Source organism: Papio anubis, chromosome 19 (assembly GCF_008728515.1).
Source record: "Papio anubis isolate 15944 chromosome 19, Panubis1.0, whole genome shotgun sequence".
Lineage (NCBI taxonomy): Eukaryota > Metazoa > Chordata > Mammalia > Primates > Cercopithecidae > Papio > Papio anubis.
Genome location: NC_044994.1, coordinates 3,902,744 through 3,920,632, shown reverse-complemented (window position 1 = coordinate 3,920,632; position 17,889 = coordinate 3,902,744). Strand labels below are relative to the sequence as shown.

The 17,889-nt window shown below is 40.4% G+C and overlaps 1 protein-coding gene and 1 pseudogene across 3 annotated transcripts in view; one reads left to right on the top strand and one right to left on the bottom strand.

Moving 5' to 3' along the window:
* Positions 1–17,889, top strand: part of RALBP1 (ralA binding protein 1) — a 62,205-nt gene that overhangs the window by 39,385 nt on the left and 4,931 nt on the right. For all 3 annotated transcript variants that reach the window (XM_003914157.5, XM_017951531.2, XM_009192382.3), the window contains exons 3-7: positions 2,112–2,570; positions 7,435–7,784; positions 9,820–9,981; positions 10,912–11,043; positions 15,980–16,087. In XM_003914157.5, the coding sequence (XP_003914206.2) occupies positions 2,112–2,570; positions 7,435–7,784; positions 9,820–9,981; positions 10,912–11,043; positions 15,980–16,087 (1,211 nt within the window). The remainder of the gene's footprint in view (positions 1–2,111; positions 2,571–7,434; positions 7,785–9,819; positions 9,982–10,911; positions 11,044–15,979; positions 16,088–17,889) is intronic.
* Positions 3,398–3,539, bottom strand: LOC116271560 (annotated as a pseudogene).

The window sequence follows — 17,889 nt, the reverse complement described above, 5'->3', positions numbered from 1 at the left end:
TTTCACCATGGTACATGCAGCTGGTCTCAAACTCTTGACCTCAAGTGATCCGCCCACCTCAGCCTCCCAAAGTGCTGGAATTACAGGCATGAGCCACCCCACCTGGCCAGTTTAACAGAGTTTAATTGAGCAAAGAACGATTAGGGAATCCAGTAGCCCCTAAACCAGAATAGGTTTAGAGTGACTGGTGCTGCCACATGGTCACATATTTATGGACAGAAAATGTAAAGTGACACACAGGAAACAGAAGTGAGGTACATGAACAGCCGGATTGGTTATAGCATGGCATTGGCCTTATTTGAGCAGTTTGAACAGTTGCCTCCGTGATTGGCCGAAACTCTGTAATTGGTACAAGAGTAGATTACAGTCTGGGGTACACTTTATTGGAACCTTCAATAAAGTAGTTATTTATCTTAAGTAAATACCATCATACATTCTATTTGAGGGCCTATTCAGTAGGGAGGATGAGTCATTTGAGCATAGCTTTTTAGTATGTTAAAAGCAAATAAAGTAAGTTATTTTAAGTATTCCTTATTTTGGACTTCATAATATTTTAAGTTGATTTGTTTTTGAAGGATTACACAGTTAGGTTACAGTTCACTATGTACGGAGAAACCTTTAGGCCAAACTTAAAATACGTGAGGAGGCAGCTTTAACTTAACATGTTTGTTAGATTAATTCATGTTATTCCATGTGTCAGTAATTTGTTCATCTTTGCACTAGATATTGTTTCATTGCATTATGTGTTAGAGTTATTAATCTGTTCTACTGCTGCTTGTTTGGGTGGTTTTCAGTTTTTGACTGTTATGAATAGTGCTTCTGTGGTGTACATGTTTTTGTATTTCTGTTATGTGTGTGCCTGGGAGTGGAATTGCTCATTTGTAGGCCATGTGTATTTCAGCTTCAGTAGATCCCTGCAAAACAATCTTCCAGAATGCTTGTACCAGTTTACCTTCTCACCAGCAATGTATGACATTCCACTTGCGAAAGCAACTTTGTATTTTGTCCTTAAGATTCTTGCCATTCTGGTTGGTGTGGGGTACGTGGTATTTTAGTTAGAGGGTAACTTAGGAAATAGCTGTTATCTTTTATATAATAGCTTGCAAGGTAGCTAGCTAAGGAAAAGAATTAGGAGAGTTACAGATATTAAAAAAACAACAAAACCAAACTATGACAACTGTGACATGGTTGGTAAAGCAATTGGGCACATTTGTCAGTGTGTGAAAACCAGAGCTTTCTGATGCAGGGAATTTGGCCACCATCTAAAGATGAGGGAATTTCCCAGTTCAATCCTCTACTTAAATGAGTCTGCAGTTCCTGCTGCAGTCTCCATAAAGAACTTAGCAGCTGGTGACAGGAGAGTGAAATGTGATAGAGGAATAACTGAAGCACATCAACAGGAGTAAAGTTAGTCATGCTTTGAGATTGCCTAAAGTGACGGGCACCACTTAGTTGGAAAAGCTAGGGTAGGTAGAGTGAACACAGGTTGAGTATCCCTATTCCGAAAATCTAAAATGCTACAAAATCTGAATCTTTTGAGCACTGGCACAACACTCAGAGGAAATGCTCATTGGAGCATTTTGGATTTCAGATTTTTGGGTTAGAGATGCTGAACTGGTATAATGCAAATATCCAGAAAAATCTGAAATTTGAAACACTTCTGGTCTCAAGTATTTCAGATAAGGAATACTCAGCCTGTAGGATGTTAGAGGACATGACTCACATGACGAAAGCATTCTCGCTGTATTTTAGACAAGGATTCATTCCATTAGCCCTCTATGTAGAGCCTTTCAGGTGTATCTCTGATGTTTGGTTTGCCAGAATTCTGCTTACACACGTGTATAAAACCTGTTTCCCCTCCTCATACTGTAAGGATAACTTCTAGCTCTTTGTCCCCCTCTTGTGGTCAAGAGATGTCACTGCAACATCTTTTTCACTAAGAAGAAACCCATTTCTTTGCTGGGAAGTGCCCAGGAGGAATTGGCCAAGAAGTGAAAAGCTAGATAGCTGGTGCCAGGCGGCACCGTTTTTTGGTTCTGTTTTTAGAAAGTATATGGACAGTTTGACATTAAACAAACATATAACTTACACTGTCTCCGTGTCTTTGGCAGCTGAAGGCTATGCAGCCTTTCAGGAAGATAGCTCTGGAGATGAGGCAGAAAGTCCTTCTAAAATGAAGAGGTCCAAGGGTATCCATGTTTTCAAGAAGCCCAGCTTTTCTAAAAAGAAGGAAAAGGATTTTAAAATAAAAGAGAAACCCAAAGAAGAAAAGCATAAAGAAGAAAAGCACAAAGAAGAAAAACATAAAGAGAAGAAGTCGAAAGACTTGACAGCAGCTGATGTTGTTAAACAGTGGAAGGAAAAGAAGAAAAAGAAAAAGCCAATTCAGGAGCCAGAGGTGCCTCAGATTGATGTTCCAAATCTCAAACCCATTTTTGGAATTCCTTTGGCTGATGCAGTAGAGAGGACCATGATGTATGATGGCATTCGGCTGCCAGCCGTTTTCCGTGAATGTATAGATTACGTAGAGAAGTATGGCATGAAGTGTGAAGGCATCTACAGAGTATCAGGTACTGGGAATGTGCACTTCACTTGGTGGTTTTTAATAATTAACTTCACTTTCATTTTTCAAAGGAAGAAAAAATATTGTGAGGACAATTTGGCCTGGATCCTAAGCTTTATTCGTTTCCTCGATCCTCCCAGTTGCACAGAAATCCACCCCTCTCCCCAGCCTTTCTTTGGTGTTCCAGCGTTTGGTTTTTCATATTTCCTTCCATTAGGAGGATTTCACGTTAGTTGTTCGTAGCTTGCAGCAGCCAGGACTAAAACAAAGTAAAGTATACTGGTAGCATTGCTTAACAGGGCTGCATTCAGACCCTGTTTTTTTTTTTTTCTTTTGTTTGTTTATTTGTGTTTTCGAGACAGAGTCTTGCTCTGTCACCCAGGCTGGAGTGCAGTGGCGTGATCTCAGCTCACTGCAACCTCCGCCTCCTGGGTTCAAGTGATTCTCCTGCCTCAGCCTCCCGAGTAGCTGGGATTATAGGCATGTACCACCACACCCAGCTAATTTTTGTATTTTTAGTAGAGACAAGGTTTCACCATATTGGCCAGGCTGGTCTTAAATCCCTGACCGCAGATGATCTGCCCTCCTCGGCTTCCCAAAGTGCTGGGATTACAGGTGTGAGCCACCACTCCCAGGCGCCTGCTTTTTTTTTTTTTTTTTTTCTCTTCTTTCCTCTGTAAGCAGAGGCTCAGTGATACAAGGGCCATCAGCAAGAAAAGGAAAGTTAACTCTGTGAAGGAATCTTCTTGGCCAAGAGTCACGTTTATGGACACAGTCATATAATGCATTTCCTTAGCTCAGCTAAGAGGCATGAAATGGTTTCGGTTTTTGTTTTCTTGGTGCATGGTTCATAGAGGTACTGCAATACCCGGTCAATACGTGGAGTGGTCCAAGCGAGCTTCTGTTCCATCTCCCTGCTCCAGAAATCTTGGAACAGATACTACACCTGACTTTAGCCAAAAGACCAAGAAGTGGTCAGTGTTTAGGCCCTATATGTGAATGCTTTGGTCAGCTACATGCGACTATTACATATATTAACAACACTGATTTTCTACTTATCTTTATTCCATATGTATACAAATTAAATTTCATATTTGGCAAGAGTGTGTTTTGATTGGGTATCTAAATCAAGCAATATGTATATTTTTAAAAGTAAAAAAGATTTCTTAGAAAGCGGTATGACTTTTATACCAGGATAGGATGAAAGCCCTGACCTGTAGCAGCATCTGTGTTCCAAATTATTACATTGCCATTATTCAGTTTCTTGGTACATCACCAGTTTCTGTTTAGAGATTTATTTTATAAAATTAATTGTTGACTGAGGCAGGAGGATCACTTGAGCCCAGGAGTTTGAGGCTGCAGTGAGCCATGGTCGTACCACTGCACTCCAGCCAGGGCGAGAGTGAGACCTTGTCTCAAAAATAATAATAATAATACTTGTTGGTCACATGTATTTTCATGATGAGTTGTTAAGTCATACACATGTAGAATAGATAGATTAAACTTAGTTTTTTCATTTAATTGGTTCATATGCAATTCTAAAAGGTAGATTTGATATTTAAGTTTTGCTGAGAAAGGGCAGATATTTTTGATAATTGGGAAAACCGTTACATGATCCACTAGATTACATGCCATTATTTAAGAGTATTTTGACTAAAATGTTATTTTTTTATAGAAAATGAAATAAATTAGGCATTGAATTTGAGTTTATAACTCCTTAGTATTATATAAACATATTTAAACTAATTGATTTTTAAGAATAATTGGCTAGGTGCAGTAGCTCACGCCTGTAATCCCGGCACTTTGGGAAGCTGAGGCAGGCAGATTGCGAGGTCAGGAGATTGAGACCATCCTGGCCAACATGGTGAAACCCTGTCTCTACTAAAATACAAAAAATTAGCCAGGCGTGGGGGCGCACGCCTGTAGTCCCAGCTACTTGGGAGGCTGAGGCAGGGGAATAGCTTGAACCCGAGAGGTGGAGGTTACAATGAGCCAAGATCGCGGCACTGCACTCTAGCCTGGAGACAGAGCAAGACTCCATCTCAAAATAATAATAATAATAATAATATACCGAATTGATTCTTTAAACATTTAAACATTAATAACGTAAGTTGCTTCTCTCACATGGTCTTAGTAGCCATGAATTAGTTTTGTTTTAGGTAAAAGTTTCTCTGAAAATTTTCTACAGCTTTGTTCAAAGGATTATTTTTATCTCTGACCTACTTTTTAATGTCTGCGTTTTTTTGGAAATTCAGTCATAGAACTCCTCTTCTCTGTGTGTAAAGCATTCAGATTGAGCTGCTGCCCATATTGCAACAGCTGGGGGCTGGGCTTCTGCTCTGTGGAGTTCTGGGTTTATTCTCTGACCTGTGGCAGAGTGCTGTAGTCAGCCCAGCTTATGCTACTGTCATGGACAGTGCTAATAATAACACTGCTTTTTGCTAGAGATCTTAGTTCTCACTTATTCATTTTAAGACCTTTTGCTGGAAGGTTTAGTTCTTGCTTATCTAATTTTAAACGAATAGGAAAGACAATTTAAGTGATTTTATACATTTTAATTTACTCATCTACATTTCTTGTATTTTTTTGCATTAAAGTGTACCCGTATGCTCTTTCTGTCTTTCTGTGGAACACTTTATTTGTAGTGTCCAGTTTTTAAAAGAAAAACATTTTGATAACAGTTTTGGAGTAATGGCAAACCAAACACACATTCTAATTGTCTACTTGTACAATTTGTTGGGTAGGTACTGCAGGGGGGAGAATTAAATATACATGAGGAAGAGAAAAAATCTTTGCCAAGAATTTCAGTTATTATCACTTATGGTTTACCCATATTGTCATTAAAAGTAAGAAAATGGGAGTTATTTTCTAACTTTCTGTCACAAAATAAAGATTATCTAAAAATAATAGTGTTATTTTTGTATTTTGTTATTGATTTTATTTTGTCAATACTGGGTAAGTTACAGATTTATCATAATGCCATTAAAAGATTTTCACAAAGGATAAAGAATGCCAAAGTCCAGATGTAAGCACCATATTCACCCTCAAGTGCTGTTCAGCTTAGACAGCATTTACCGTCTAAGCGTTAATTTGTAGTTTGTTTCACATAATTGGCTGAAAGTGTTAAGTATTAAAAACAACGAAAAACTACTTTGTGTTCTTCTGAGCAATCACTGTCACTAAATTACGTCCCTTAATACAGATCGTACTATGTAATGTTTGAAAATCGTTTGCTTTAGTTTCCTTTTGTTCAATAAGCAAAACAATTTGATCTTAGCAACCCAAACCTTTTTTTGTTCCAGCTCTGTTCAGATTAAGGTTATACTTAAAGAATCCAAACTTTAAAGTAGAAATTAGTTGGGGATTATTTAATGGAGAATATTTTCAAAGTGGTTTTTTGGGTAGCTAATTCACCCTTTGCAGTTATAGTACAATATTTACACATAAAAAAGTAACTTACCCACAACTTTTTGGAACATATTTAGGTATATGCTAAGCTGCAGTTTTTGTTGTCAGGCTTGTGAATTGTTAGAAAAAGCATTGGCTGCCGATGTAGAGCAGGACTTGGAATGTAGTTTAATTTTGTCTGACTTTTTACCTTTTTAAAATTTTTTCCCCTTGAGACAGAGTCTTGCTTTTCGCCCAGGCTGGAATACAATAGTGTGATCTCAGCTCACTGCAACCTCCACCTCCTGGGTTCAAGCAATTCTCCTGCCTCAGCCTCCTGAGTAGCTGGGAGTACAGGCACCCGCCACCACGCCTGGCTAATTTTTGTATTTTTAGTAGAGATGGGGTTTCACCACGTTGGCCAGGCTGGTCTTGAACTCCCTACCTCAGGTGATCCACCTGCCTCTGCCTCCCAAAGTGCTGGGATTACAGGTGTGAGCCACCATGTGATGTTTTTACATTGAAAACAAATTCCTGAATTGATGGGCATATTTGCTTAATATATCCGTGGTTGCTTTGACTTTTGTTCTGACTGTTGACCTTTTCAATTATCATTTTACTTTTGGTTAAATTCACTTTTGAAGTTAGTTTTTTGTTTTTTGGGGTTTTTTTTTGTTTTTTTTTTTAGGTAGAGTCTTGCTCTGCCACCCAAACTGGAGTGCAGTGGCGTGATCTCGGCTCACTGCAACCTCTGCCTCCCAGGTTCAAGTGATTCTCCTGCCTCAGCCTCCCAAGTAGCTGGGACTACAGGCGCCCACCACCACGCCTGGCTAATTTTTATATTTTTAGTAGAGACAGGGTTTCCCCATGTTAGCCAGGCTGGTCTTGGACTCCTGACCTCAAGTAATCCTCCTGCCTTGGCCTCCCAAAGTGCTGGGATTACAGATGTGATCCACAGTGCCTGGCCTATTTTTAATTAATTTTTTAATTTTTTGAGACAATGTCTTACTCTGTTGCCCAGGCTGGAATACAGTGGTGCAATTATGGCTCACTGCAGCCTCAACCTCCCAGGCTCAATTGTTCATCCCAACTCAGCCTCCCAAAGAACTTGGACTACAGGTGCACGTCACCGTGCACGGCTAATTTTTGTATTTTTTGTAGAGACGGGTTTTGACCATGTTGTCCAGCTAGTCTCGAACTCCTGGGCTCAAGTGATCTGCCTGCCTCAGCCTTCCAAAGTGCTGGGATTACAGGTGTGACCCACTGTGGCCAGCCAGTGTAGTCTTACGTGTTGGTGTTTACAGAGAAATTGTACGACCTTTGGGCAGATAAATATTTCATAACAAGAGGTTTGTTATTGGTCAGGTTGCTGTTCTCAGATCTGCAGATCTGCCTAGCAAGGGTGGGTGTAATGGTAAAGAAAGCTTGTATGTTTGATTTTCTTTTCTCCGTATCTTCTCTCTTCTGAATTTGAATGTTTTAAGGAATTAAATCAAAGGTGGATGAGCTAAAAGCAGCCTATGACCGGGAGGAGTCTACAAACTTGGAAGAATATGAGCCTAACACTGTAGCCAGTTTGCTGAAGCAGTATTTGCGAGACCTTCCAGAGAATTTGCTTACCAAAGAGCTTATGCCCAGATTTGAAGAGGCTTGTGGGAGGACCACGGAGACTGAGAAAGTGCAGGAATTCCAGCGTTTACTCAAAGAACTGCCAGAATGTAACTATCTTCTGATTTCTTGGCTCATTGTGCACATGGACCATGTCATCGCAAAGGAACTGGAAACAAAAATGAATATACAGAACATTTCTATAGTGCTCAGCCCAACCGTGCAGGTACATGGCCTTCTCTACACATATACCCTCTGGTCCTGACACTGGGGGACTGGGGTAATTTTCTATTGCTCAGTCACATGTAAAGCAGTGAACCTGAGAAGACAGGTGATGGATTAGCTTGAATACAGGTCTTTTCCTTTCATAGTTTGGACAGTGTCGGTGTAAAAGATAATGCATATACTTGCCCTTTAGCTTGTAGTGATGTAATTTGAATGTGGTACAGTCTTTGATGTGGGTTTATAAACAAGGTCTGATGACAAGCATCCTTCATTAGTGGAGGAGGAGCCCATGGCATCTACAGTTACAGAGTTCATGTGTAGAATTTTAGAGATGCCAGTTATTTCATCAGTAGCGTTATTGCTTCATTATATCACAGACACACATCAAACTCAGGCACAAAGGGACCTAACGTTAATTCGTTTGGTTGAAGATGTAGCCTGAGGATTTCAGTGTGTTAATTGGTATCTTTTTACGACATATATACTTGACTTTCCTTTATTGCTGCTCAGTTGGTGCTGTCATAGAGTATATGTTTTCTTTTAATTAGAGTTAATGATATTTTACTCAGGCCAATAAAAAGGGAGATGATAAGTTATATTTATTATCTTAAGCCCTGTTTTTGGCCGGTAGTCTGAGTCACCGTAAATCACTATCACTGTTATTAGAGTGTTTTTTTATTTACTAAAGAGTCTTTCAGTCAGGCAGTGGCTCACACCTTTAATGCGAGCACTTCAGGAGGCTATGGCAGGAGGATAGCTAGAGTCCAGGAGTGCAGCCTACGCAACGTAGCAAGACCCCGTCTCTACAAAAAAATAAAAAATTAGCTGGGTGTGGTAGCATGTATGTGTAGTCCCAGTTACTTGGGAGACTGAGGTAGGAGGATTGCTTGAGCCCAGCAGTGAGCTATGATCATCCCACTGTACTCCTCTCTGGGTGACAGAGCAAAATTCTATCTCTAAAAAATAAATTCTTCTGTTACTCATTGGTTACACTTTGAAAGCAAAATGTTTCTCAGATTTTAGTTTGATCATTCATATTAGGATTTCAGGATCTGGTAAATATTACATTGATACTTAATATTACTATAATGTAATAGAGATGGTTGTATCATAGAAGAGTCAAGTGTGTTGTAAGAGTAAGTTTTAGGTAGGAAGTAATTTCTTATAGTAGCTTTTCAGCCAGCCTAATGCCCTGGTCTCCTAGCATGTGAACATCCACACTTAAAGGCTGGCTGTGTCCAGGTATTTGCTTCTGGAGTGAGGGCTTTCAACCTCAACCCAGTTTTACTGCTGTGGTGCTCTCACTTCCCTCACGGTCCTCATTCAGCCCACTGTAGCTGTTAAAATATCTCACAGTAAGTTGAAAATAAAGAACATAAGATGTTTTAGCTGGGCATGGTGGCTCATGCCTGTAATCGCAGCACTTTGGGAAGCTGAGGTAGGTAGATCATTTGAGGTCAGCAGTTCGAGACCAGCCTGGCCAACATGGTGAGACCCCATCTCTACTGAAAATACAAAAAAATCAATCAGGCATGGTGGCACACACCTGTAATCCCAGCTTACCAGAGAGGCTGAGGCAGGAAAATCACTTGAACCCATGAGGTGGAGCTTGCAGTGAGCTGAGATTGTGCCACAGTACTCTAGCCTGGGCTACAGAGCGAGACTCCATCTCAAAACACAAAACAAAAAAACAAAACAATACTCAAAAAAAATAAGGTGTTTTAATCAGTTAATACTGTAGTGATAGAAAAAAAAAACAAATGAATGGGCATCAGCTTCTCTATCCTTTTCTTGTTGTTTTTTTTCCTCTTCAATTCTGGTGCTTGAATACATGATTTAACTCATATTTTATGAGTTTTCTTCTTAAATTGACCATTTTCTTCTTAAATCGACCATTAACTAGCAAAGACTGTGTTGTCAGTACTGGGTAGAATTTTCTTTATGTGTCCAGGATTAAAGGATATATTATGTTAGACACAAATAACTGAAATAGAATGATAATTTTAATGGTTTTCTTGTAAATCTTTTTTTCTTAGATCAGCAATCGAGTCCTGTATGTGTTTTTCACACATGTGCAAGAACTCTTTGGAAATGTGGTACTAAAGCAAGTGACGAAACCTCTGCGATGGTCTAACATGGCCACGATGCCCACACTGCCGGAGACCCAGGCGGGCATCAAGGAGGAGATCAGGAGACAGGTGTGTGCACCCTGCCTGCCACAGCCTGCGTCTGCATTGGCCATTGTGGAGTCCAGTGGTGATGGGCTCTTGTTTCCTGAGCACTTTCTGTGTGTCTGGAGCTATGTGAGGCACACTGAAGTCAAAAATTCCCATCTGGCACTGTTTCATGCTGAATAAGTCGGAATACCATGGTGGAAAGAGCCTAGTTTTTGGAATCAAAAGACCTGGCTTTAAATTCTTGCTCTGCTCTCAGTTATAACTGATTTTAGGCGAATTCTTAACCACCTTAAGCGCTGGTGTTCTTGCTTTAAAATGGGCCCTCTTAAAGGATTGGTGTGAAGATTTTGCCACAAATGAGACAATACATGAAACAGGCCAGGCACGCTGTAAATAGTCTAAAAATGTTTGCTTTTTCTGGACAAGGTTGCTGTCATCAGCCATATTTTATAGATAAGAATATTAAAATTTGGGGAAGTTAAGTAACATGATTATTTATTATAGACCCAAGAGTTGAGCCCAAATCCTGGGCGTTTTTACTATGCTATTTTGATGGAAGTAACCATGCCGTGTTTGTGTGGGTGTGTGTAATCAAGACTAAATAAGAAAGTTAATTACATTTGATTATTTATTTGCATGCACTTTATCAAACCCCTGCTTGCTTTTCCTCCCTTGTGTCTGCCGTGAGCTCCCAGTTCTTACTAGTTAATGATGATGACATTGGAGATGGGGATGTTGATTAAGTATTATTGAACCAATACAAATTAGCGAATAATTCATTGGCAAAACAATAAGAATGATTTTTCAATCATATCAGTGCCATTATTTTACTCTAATGAAATAAAGGATAATTGAAAAATAGTTGATTCTTCATCTTTAGAAATTGCATGTGTTGTTAGTTTAAGATAAGAGGATATGGAATGCAACTTAGTGTGTGGCATTGCTTTCTAGGAGTTTCTTTTGAATTGTTTACATCGAGATCTGCAGGGCGGGATAAAGGATTTGTCTAAAGAAGAAAGATTATGGGAAGTACAAAGAATTTTGACAGCCCTCAAAAGAAAACTCAGAGAAGCTAAAAGACAGGTGGGTTACTAGTTTGATACCTAATGTTTATAATAGAACGTGTTGGAGTCTTTTATATCCTTTATGTGCTCTTTGAAGTATTTTCTTTCTTTCCTTTTTCTTTTGATATTGACCAGGCTGGTCTCAAACTCTTGGCCTCAAGTAATCCTCCCACCTCGGCCTCCCCCAAAGTGCTGGGATTACAGGCATGAGCCACCACGCCCAGCCCAAGTTCTTTCTTTTAAGAATATTACAGATAATGTCACTTGAAGTGAACTTCTCTGGTGGGAAATTTATTCACTAAAATGTTTCTAGTCCTGTATTATTGATATTGCAGCCTGGTGTCAGTCACATGTTTCAATGTAATCTAGAACGTTTTTTTATTTTTTTTGAGACAGGATCTCGCTCTGTCACCCAGGCTGGAGTGCAATGGCATGATAATGGTTCACTGTAGCCTCGACCTCCTGGGCTCAAGGGATCCTCCTACCTCAGCTTTCTGAGTACTGAGTAGGTGGGCCTACAGGTGTGTGCCACCATGCTCAGCTGATTTTTTACTGCTTGTAGAAATGGGGTCTTGTTATGTTGCCCAGGCTGGTCTCAAACTTCTGGGCTCAAGCAGTCCTCCCACCTCCCAAAGTGCTGGGATTATAGGCATAAGCCACCATGCCTGGCCTAGAAAGTTTTGTTTTAATTAAAAATGAATTTACTGGCCGGGCGCGGTGGCTCACGCCTGTAATCCCTGCACTTTGGGAGGCTGAGACGGGCGGATCACAAGGTCAGGAGATCGAGACCATCCTGGCTAACACGGTGAAACCCCGTCTCTACTAAAAAATACAAAAAACTAGCCGGGTGAGGTGGCGGGCGCCTGTGGTCCCAGCTACTCCGGAGGCTGAGGCAGGAGAATGGCGTAAACCCGGGAGGCGGAGCTTGCAGTGAGCTGAGATCCAGCCACTGCACTCCAGCCTGGGCGACAGAGCCAGACTCAGTCTCAAAAAAAAAAAAAAAAAAAGAATTTACTAAAAAATTTGTCATTTCCTGCTCGGTTATACCTGTAAACAGGGCTTTCTGCAGATGAGAAGCAGGCTGGATGGTGACACACCTTCGGGGACTGCTGGAATTTGAGGCATTTAGTATTAGCTCTTTGGAAATGTAGTGATGAGGGTTGCCTGGAAGGTCCTGAAGATCAGGAGAGATTCTGTTTATGTAATAAGAAGAAGAGGGGCATGCAGTACCTGATGAGTTTAGGGTACGCCAGTCAGACTTTTGAGTTCCCTCTTGTTTAGTGTGCGTTGCTTGGTTCTGGGACTGTGAGTGGACCAGCCAGAGCAACAGTAAAATCCCAGATCTCTGAATCACCTTAAAATCCACATTGCAGATCCACTGCAGCATCTAAACAGCACATCCAAGGATCATTAGTTAGCCCTTGCCTGAATTGGGGAACATGATAGTAGGTCTCTGTTGTGGTTGTGTTAAAAAGACAAAGGCAACCTGAGTCCTTCTGTTTCTTTGAGGTTAGAGATTTGTATTCATGTGGAGGATAGCTTTGTGAGACGGGCGCATTCGTGGAACTTTTCCACGGCACTCCGGGGTATGTAATCTAGCGGAAGCCCTCTGCGTATTTTCCTTCTTTTCCCTAGCTCACCAGGTTATCTATCTCTTGCTTCCTTTACCTGTTTTTTGTTGTTGTTGTTGCTGTTAAAAATTTCCCTTCATGTCTCAGCCTAGAATCAGGTATTAGAGACGGACCACTCAGGCTTCAGGGGCAAATTGTAATTGTTAATCATACGGCATTGCCAGTCAGCCTTTAAATGAAGAATCCCCTGACTGACCTAGGACAGGGCTGATGGAAGTTTGGCTTTTGTTTATCTTGCTTCTACATCTCGCTTAGATAAAGGAATCATGATATAGCAGCCAGAGCCAATATAAGAAGGGATGGATTAACTTTGCTTTACCGATTTTCCCGATGCTGTGTTTTCACGCCAGCTGATTAATTCACAAAGTGCACAAAAGATTCCACAAAAGTCTAATGTATTTTTATGTATTAGCAATGCACAATTAGATATTGAAACTAAAAAAAAAAGAGAGACCTAAATAAATGGAGAGATAAATCATGCATGTGGTACAGAAGATTCAATGTCGTTAAGATGTTAGATTTTCCCAAATTTCAACTTTGAGGAACAAAATGACTTTTAAAGAAAGAAGTAACTTATATTAACAGACTAAAAACAAAGAAAACCCACAACATCATATCAGTAGATGCAGAAAAAGATTTGGTAGAATTCAGTACATATTCATGATAAAACTCCCAGCAGATAACTTTCTCATCCTGATGAAGTACATCTACAAAGAATCTACAGTTATACTTAATAGTGAAAGACTAAATGCTTACCCTAAGATTGGTGTACACTGCAGGGATTTCTGCTCTTACTACCTCTATTCAGCATCATACTGGATGTTCTAGCCAGTGCAGTAAAGCAAGAAAAAAGACATGCATATTGGAGAGAAATAAATTTTTATTCTTGGATAACATGATTATCTGCCGAGACCAGCTCAGTCAGGGAGACCCTAACCCAGCGGCACTAGAGGAATTAAAGACACACACACAGAAATATAGAGTGTGGAGTGGGAAATCGGGCGTCTCACAGCCTTCAGAGCTGAGAACCTCGAACAGAGATTTACCCACGTATTTATTGACAGCAAGCCAGTGATAAGCATTGTTTCTATAGATTATAGATTTACTAAAAGTATTCCTTATGGGAAATAAAGGGATGGTGCGAAGTAAAGGGATGGCTCTGGCTAGTTATCTGCAGCAGGAGCATGTTCTTAAGGCACAGATCACTCACGCTATTGTTTGTGGTTCAGGAACACCTTTAAGCGGTTTTCCGCCCTGGGTGGACCAGGTGTTCCTTGCCCTCATTCCAGTAAACCCACAACCTTCAGCGAGGGCATCGTGTCCATTACGAACTGTCACAGTGCCGCAGAGATTTTGTTTATGGCCAGTTTTGGGGCCAGTTTATGGCCAGATTGTGGGGGCCTATCCCCAACAATTATCTACATATAAAATCCTAAGGAATCTACAGAAAAAGAACTAATCAGTGAGTTTAGCAAGGTTGTAGGTTACAAGATCAGATACACAAATGTCTACTGTGTATCTAGATATTAGAAATGCACAATTGGATATTAAACCTCAAAAAAAAAAAAAAACCTAAATAAATGGAGAGAGACATCATGCATGTGGAACCGAAGATTCAATATTGTTAAGATGTTAGGTTTTCCCAAATGGATCCGTGGGTCCAGTCCCAATCAAAATCCAGACAGATGGTATTTGTGAAAATGAATAAGCTCTTCTAAAATGTATGTGGAAATACAAATGACCTAGACTAGGTCAACAGTTTTGAAGAAGAACATAACCGGAAGATTGGAGGACTCATACTACCTGATTTCAAGACTTGCTACAAAGCTGCAGTTAATTGAGACCATAGGTATTGGATACGGATACACATACAGAATAGAAAGTTCAGAAGTCGACCTACACATATATGGGCAATTACTTTTTAATGAAGATACTAAAATAATTCAGTGGGGAAGGGATATTCTTTTCAACAAATAGCACCGGAACAGATGCAAAGAAAAGAAAAACTTTACCCATACAACACATGCAAAAAATAGCTTGAAATGAATCATAAACTAACACTAAAAAAGCTTCCAGAAGAAAAAAAAAACAGGAAAAGATCTTACTGACCTTGGCTTAGGCAGTAATTCCCTAAATAGGACACAAAACCTATTATAAGCTATAAAAGAAAAATTTGATAAATTGAATTTCATCAAAAATTTAAAAACATGATCTTCAAAAGGTATTAAGAAAATAAATATCCAAGCCAGAAGCTGTGACAAAATATTTGCAAAAAGCTTGTGTCTGATAAAGGATTTTAATTTTTTTTTAAAGATGTTTACAGTTTAATAAGAAAGCAACCAATTTTTAAAAGGCAAAAATTTGAACAAATACTTTACCAAAGATCATATATAGATGACAAATAAGCACATGCAAAGACTCTCACCATCATCAGTCATTAAGGAAATACAGATTAAAAGTACTCTGAGATAACAGTATACATCAGCTAGAATAGGTTGCTCTTGGTAATGCAAAATGGTGTAGCCATTTTGAAAAACAGCTTGGCAGTTTCTTATAAACTTAAACATACTGTTACTTACCATAGCACCCAGCCTTCCCACTCCTAGGTATTTATCTAAGAGAAGAAAGCATTTGCCCTCACAAGGCACGTGCGAAATGTTCCTAACAGCTCCAGTTACAATAGCTTACAACTAGAAGCAACCCCAATGTCCATCAGTTGGTGAATGGATAAACAAATCGGCGTACATTTATTCCATGGCATATTGCTCAGCAACTGCTGATACAGACAACCAAGTAGATGAATCTTAAAAGCATTGTGCTAAGTGAAAGAAGCCAGATAATCACATTACTTACTGATTGATTCCATTATGAAACTCAAGGAAAGGAAAAACTGCAGCGATGGAGACCAGGACAGGGGCTGCCAGATGTCGGCGGATGGTGGAGGAGCCCAAGGGCACTTTGGCAATGGAAATGTTCTAGAGCATGATGGTGGTGCTGGTTCCTTATGTTTGTGAACACTAAATTCTGTGCTCAAGATTTACACTCCTGACCACACCCTCCCTAAGTATTACATAGGTAATTTCTGTGGAAGAGTACCAGAAACGGCAAGTACATTCACCAGAATTGAGTATGTTTGACAGTGCAGGCACAGACTAAGATTTCCATGTTATATTCCAAGCCCAGTTACCAAATGCCCATCCAACTAGATGGTTCATCTGACTGTTACTGTTTCCATTCTAGGAAATGAGAAGGAAACGTGTGAATTTGTTGAATATGTGTTACACATAGGCTGAGCAGTTCTTTTTTATTTGTCTCACTTGACAGGAGTGTGAAACCAAGATTGCACAAGAGATAGCCAGTCTTTCAAAAGAGGATGTTTCCAAAGAAGAGATGAATGAAAATGAAGAAGTTATAAATATTCTCCTGGCTCAGGTAACCTAAAATCTTTTTTTTTGTTTTGTTTTTGAGATGAAGTCTCACTGTTGTCCCCAAGGCTGGAGTGCGTCGAAGCGATCTCAGCTCACTGCAGCTTCCGCCCCCCAGGTTCAAGCGATTCTCCTGCCTTGGCCCCCCGAGTAGCTGGGATTACAGGCACCTGCCACCACGCCCAGCTAATTTTTGTGTTTTTAGTAGAGACGGGGTTTCACCATGTTGGCCAGGTTGGTCTAGAACTCCTGACCTCAGGTGATCCACCGGCCTCGGCCTCCCAAAGTGCTGGGATTACAGGCGTGAGCCACTGCGCCTGGCCTGCAAGGCTCTTAATGGTCATTTAAACCTAACTTGAGAAGCTCTAGTACAGATATGAATATTTTAACCAAAATTATAAAGTGATTTTGAGGGCCTGTGTCTGTTTTATTTGTCCCTTCCTTTATGTTGTGTTTGTTAAAATGTTCGGTTATGGCGAAAGAAACGACCTTATGTTCACTAATGACTCCTTACTGGGCATTGTTCTAGATGCTTAATCATTTGGTCTATACACAGGTCTGAATTATAGGTCTTTTCCCTGATTTCCAGATTAGTGGTACTTGTTCCATATTAATGAGATCAGACTTTTAAAAATATTTTAAAAACCGTTGTTCCTAACATTACAAAGTCTGGGATCCTTGAAATGTTAGGTACAGATTTTTTTCTAATAGTTGTTGCTAATAACACCTTTTAGATATTTTGATTTTATTCTTTGCAGGTGAAAGTCAATTGTTGGAGGCAAATTGTCTTATTAGTCCTTCATTGATTTAACAGATATCCCTTTTGTGCCTCCTGTATTCCAGGCATAGAGCTGAAGATGAGCTCATTTCTTTCTGTATTTCTCAAGTCAGCCTCACTTTGTTCTGGAAATTGCCAGAGTTTAACCAGAAACGAATGAAGTTCTAGGCTCTGACAACATTGTGTCTGGGGTTCCAGAAACTCATGTGGTTTCCCTAAAGCCCAGTAGGTTTCAGTCCTTCTCTGTCACCTCTGACACATGTGTTGTTTGCCTCACAGAGCACACAACTATTTTCCCTGAGGAGAGCATGAAGTCCCAGATGATGCCTTTGTTTCAGGGCTCTTCCGTCTGGTGTGTGTTGGAATGTTAGCTTTAGTAGGTGTGCAGAGGTACAGGAAAGACATCTGTGTGTTCAGAGCATTTGGGCAGTGCTGTGCCCTTCACCTCCAGGAGAGAAGTTCTCGGCGCCGTTGGTGTTTGTGGGTAGTTCATTTTGGCATGTGACCATGGTGAGTAGTTACCTTCTCAGTACCAGCTCGTCCGGAAAGAACGTCTGTCCCCAGCTCCTCATCCCCAGAGCCACCTTCCGTTTCTCTCCTAAGTTTTGTCTGCCTTGCTGCTTTTCTGTAGGTCGGAGGGGCTCGCTAGATCTTGGGCAGATAGTGATTTTTTCCCCATTCTTTTAATAAGACTGATGATCTTATCAATCTTAGAAACGGATATTCTGGTAAAGCAGAATATTGACTATTTAAATACCTTTGGACCAGGCACGGTGGCTCATGTCTGTAATCCTAGCACTTGGGGAGGCTGAGGTGGGCGGATCACCTGAGGTCGGGAGTTCGAGACCAGCCTGGCCGACATGGTGAAACCCCGTCTCTACTAAAAATACAAAAATTAGCCAGGCATGGTGGTAGGCGCCTGTAGTCCCAGCTACTCAGTGGCTGAGGCGGGAGAATCACTTGAACCCGGGAGGTGAAGGTTGGAGTGAGCCTAGATTGCGCCACTGCACTCCAGCCTGGGTGACAGAGTG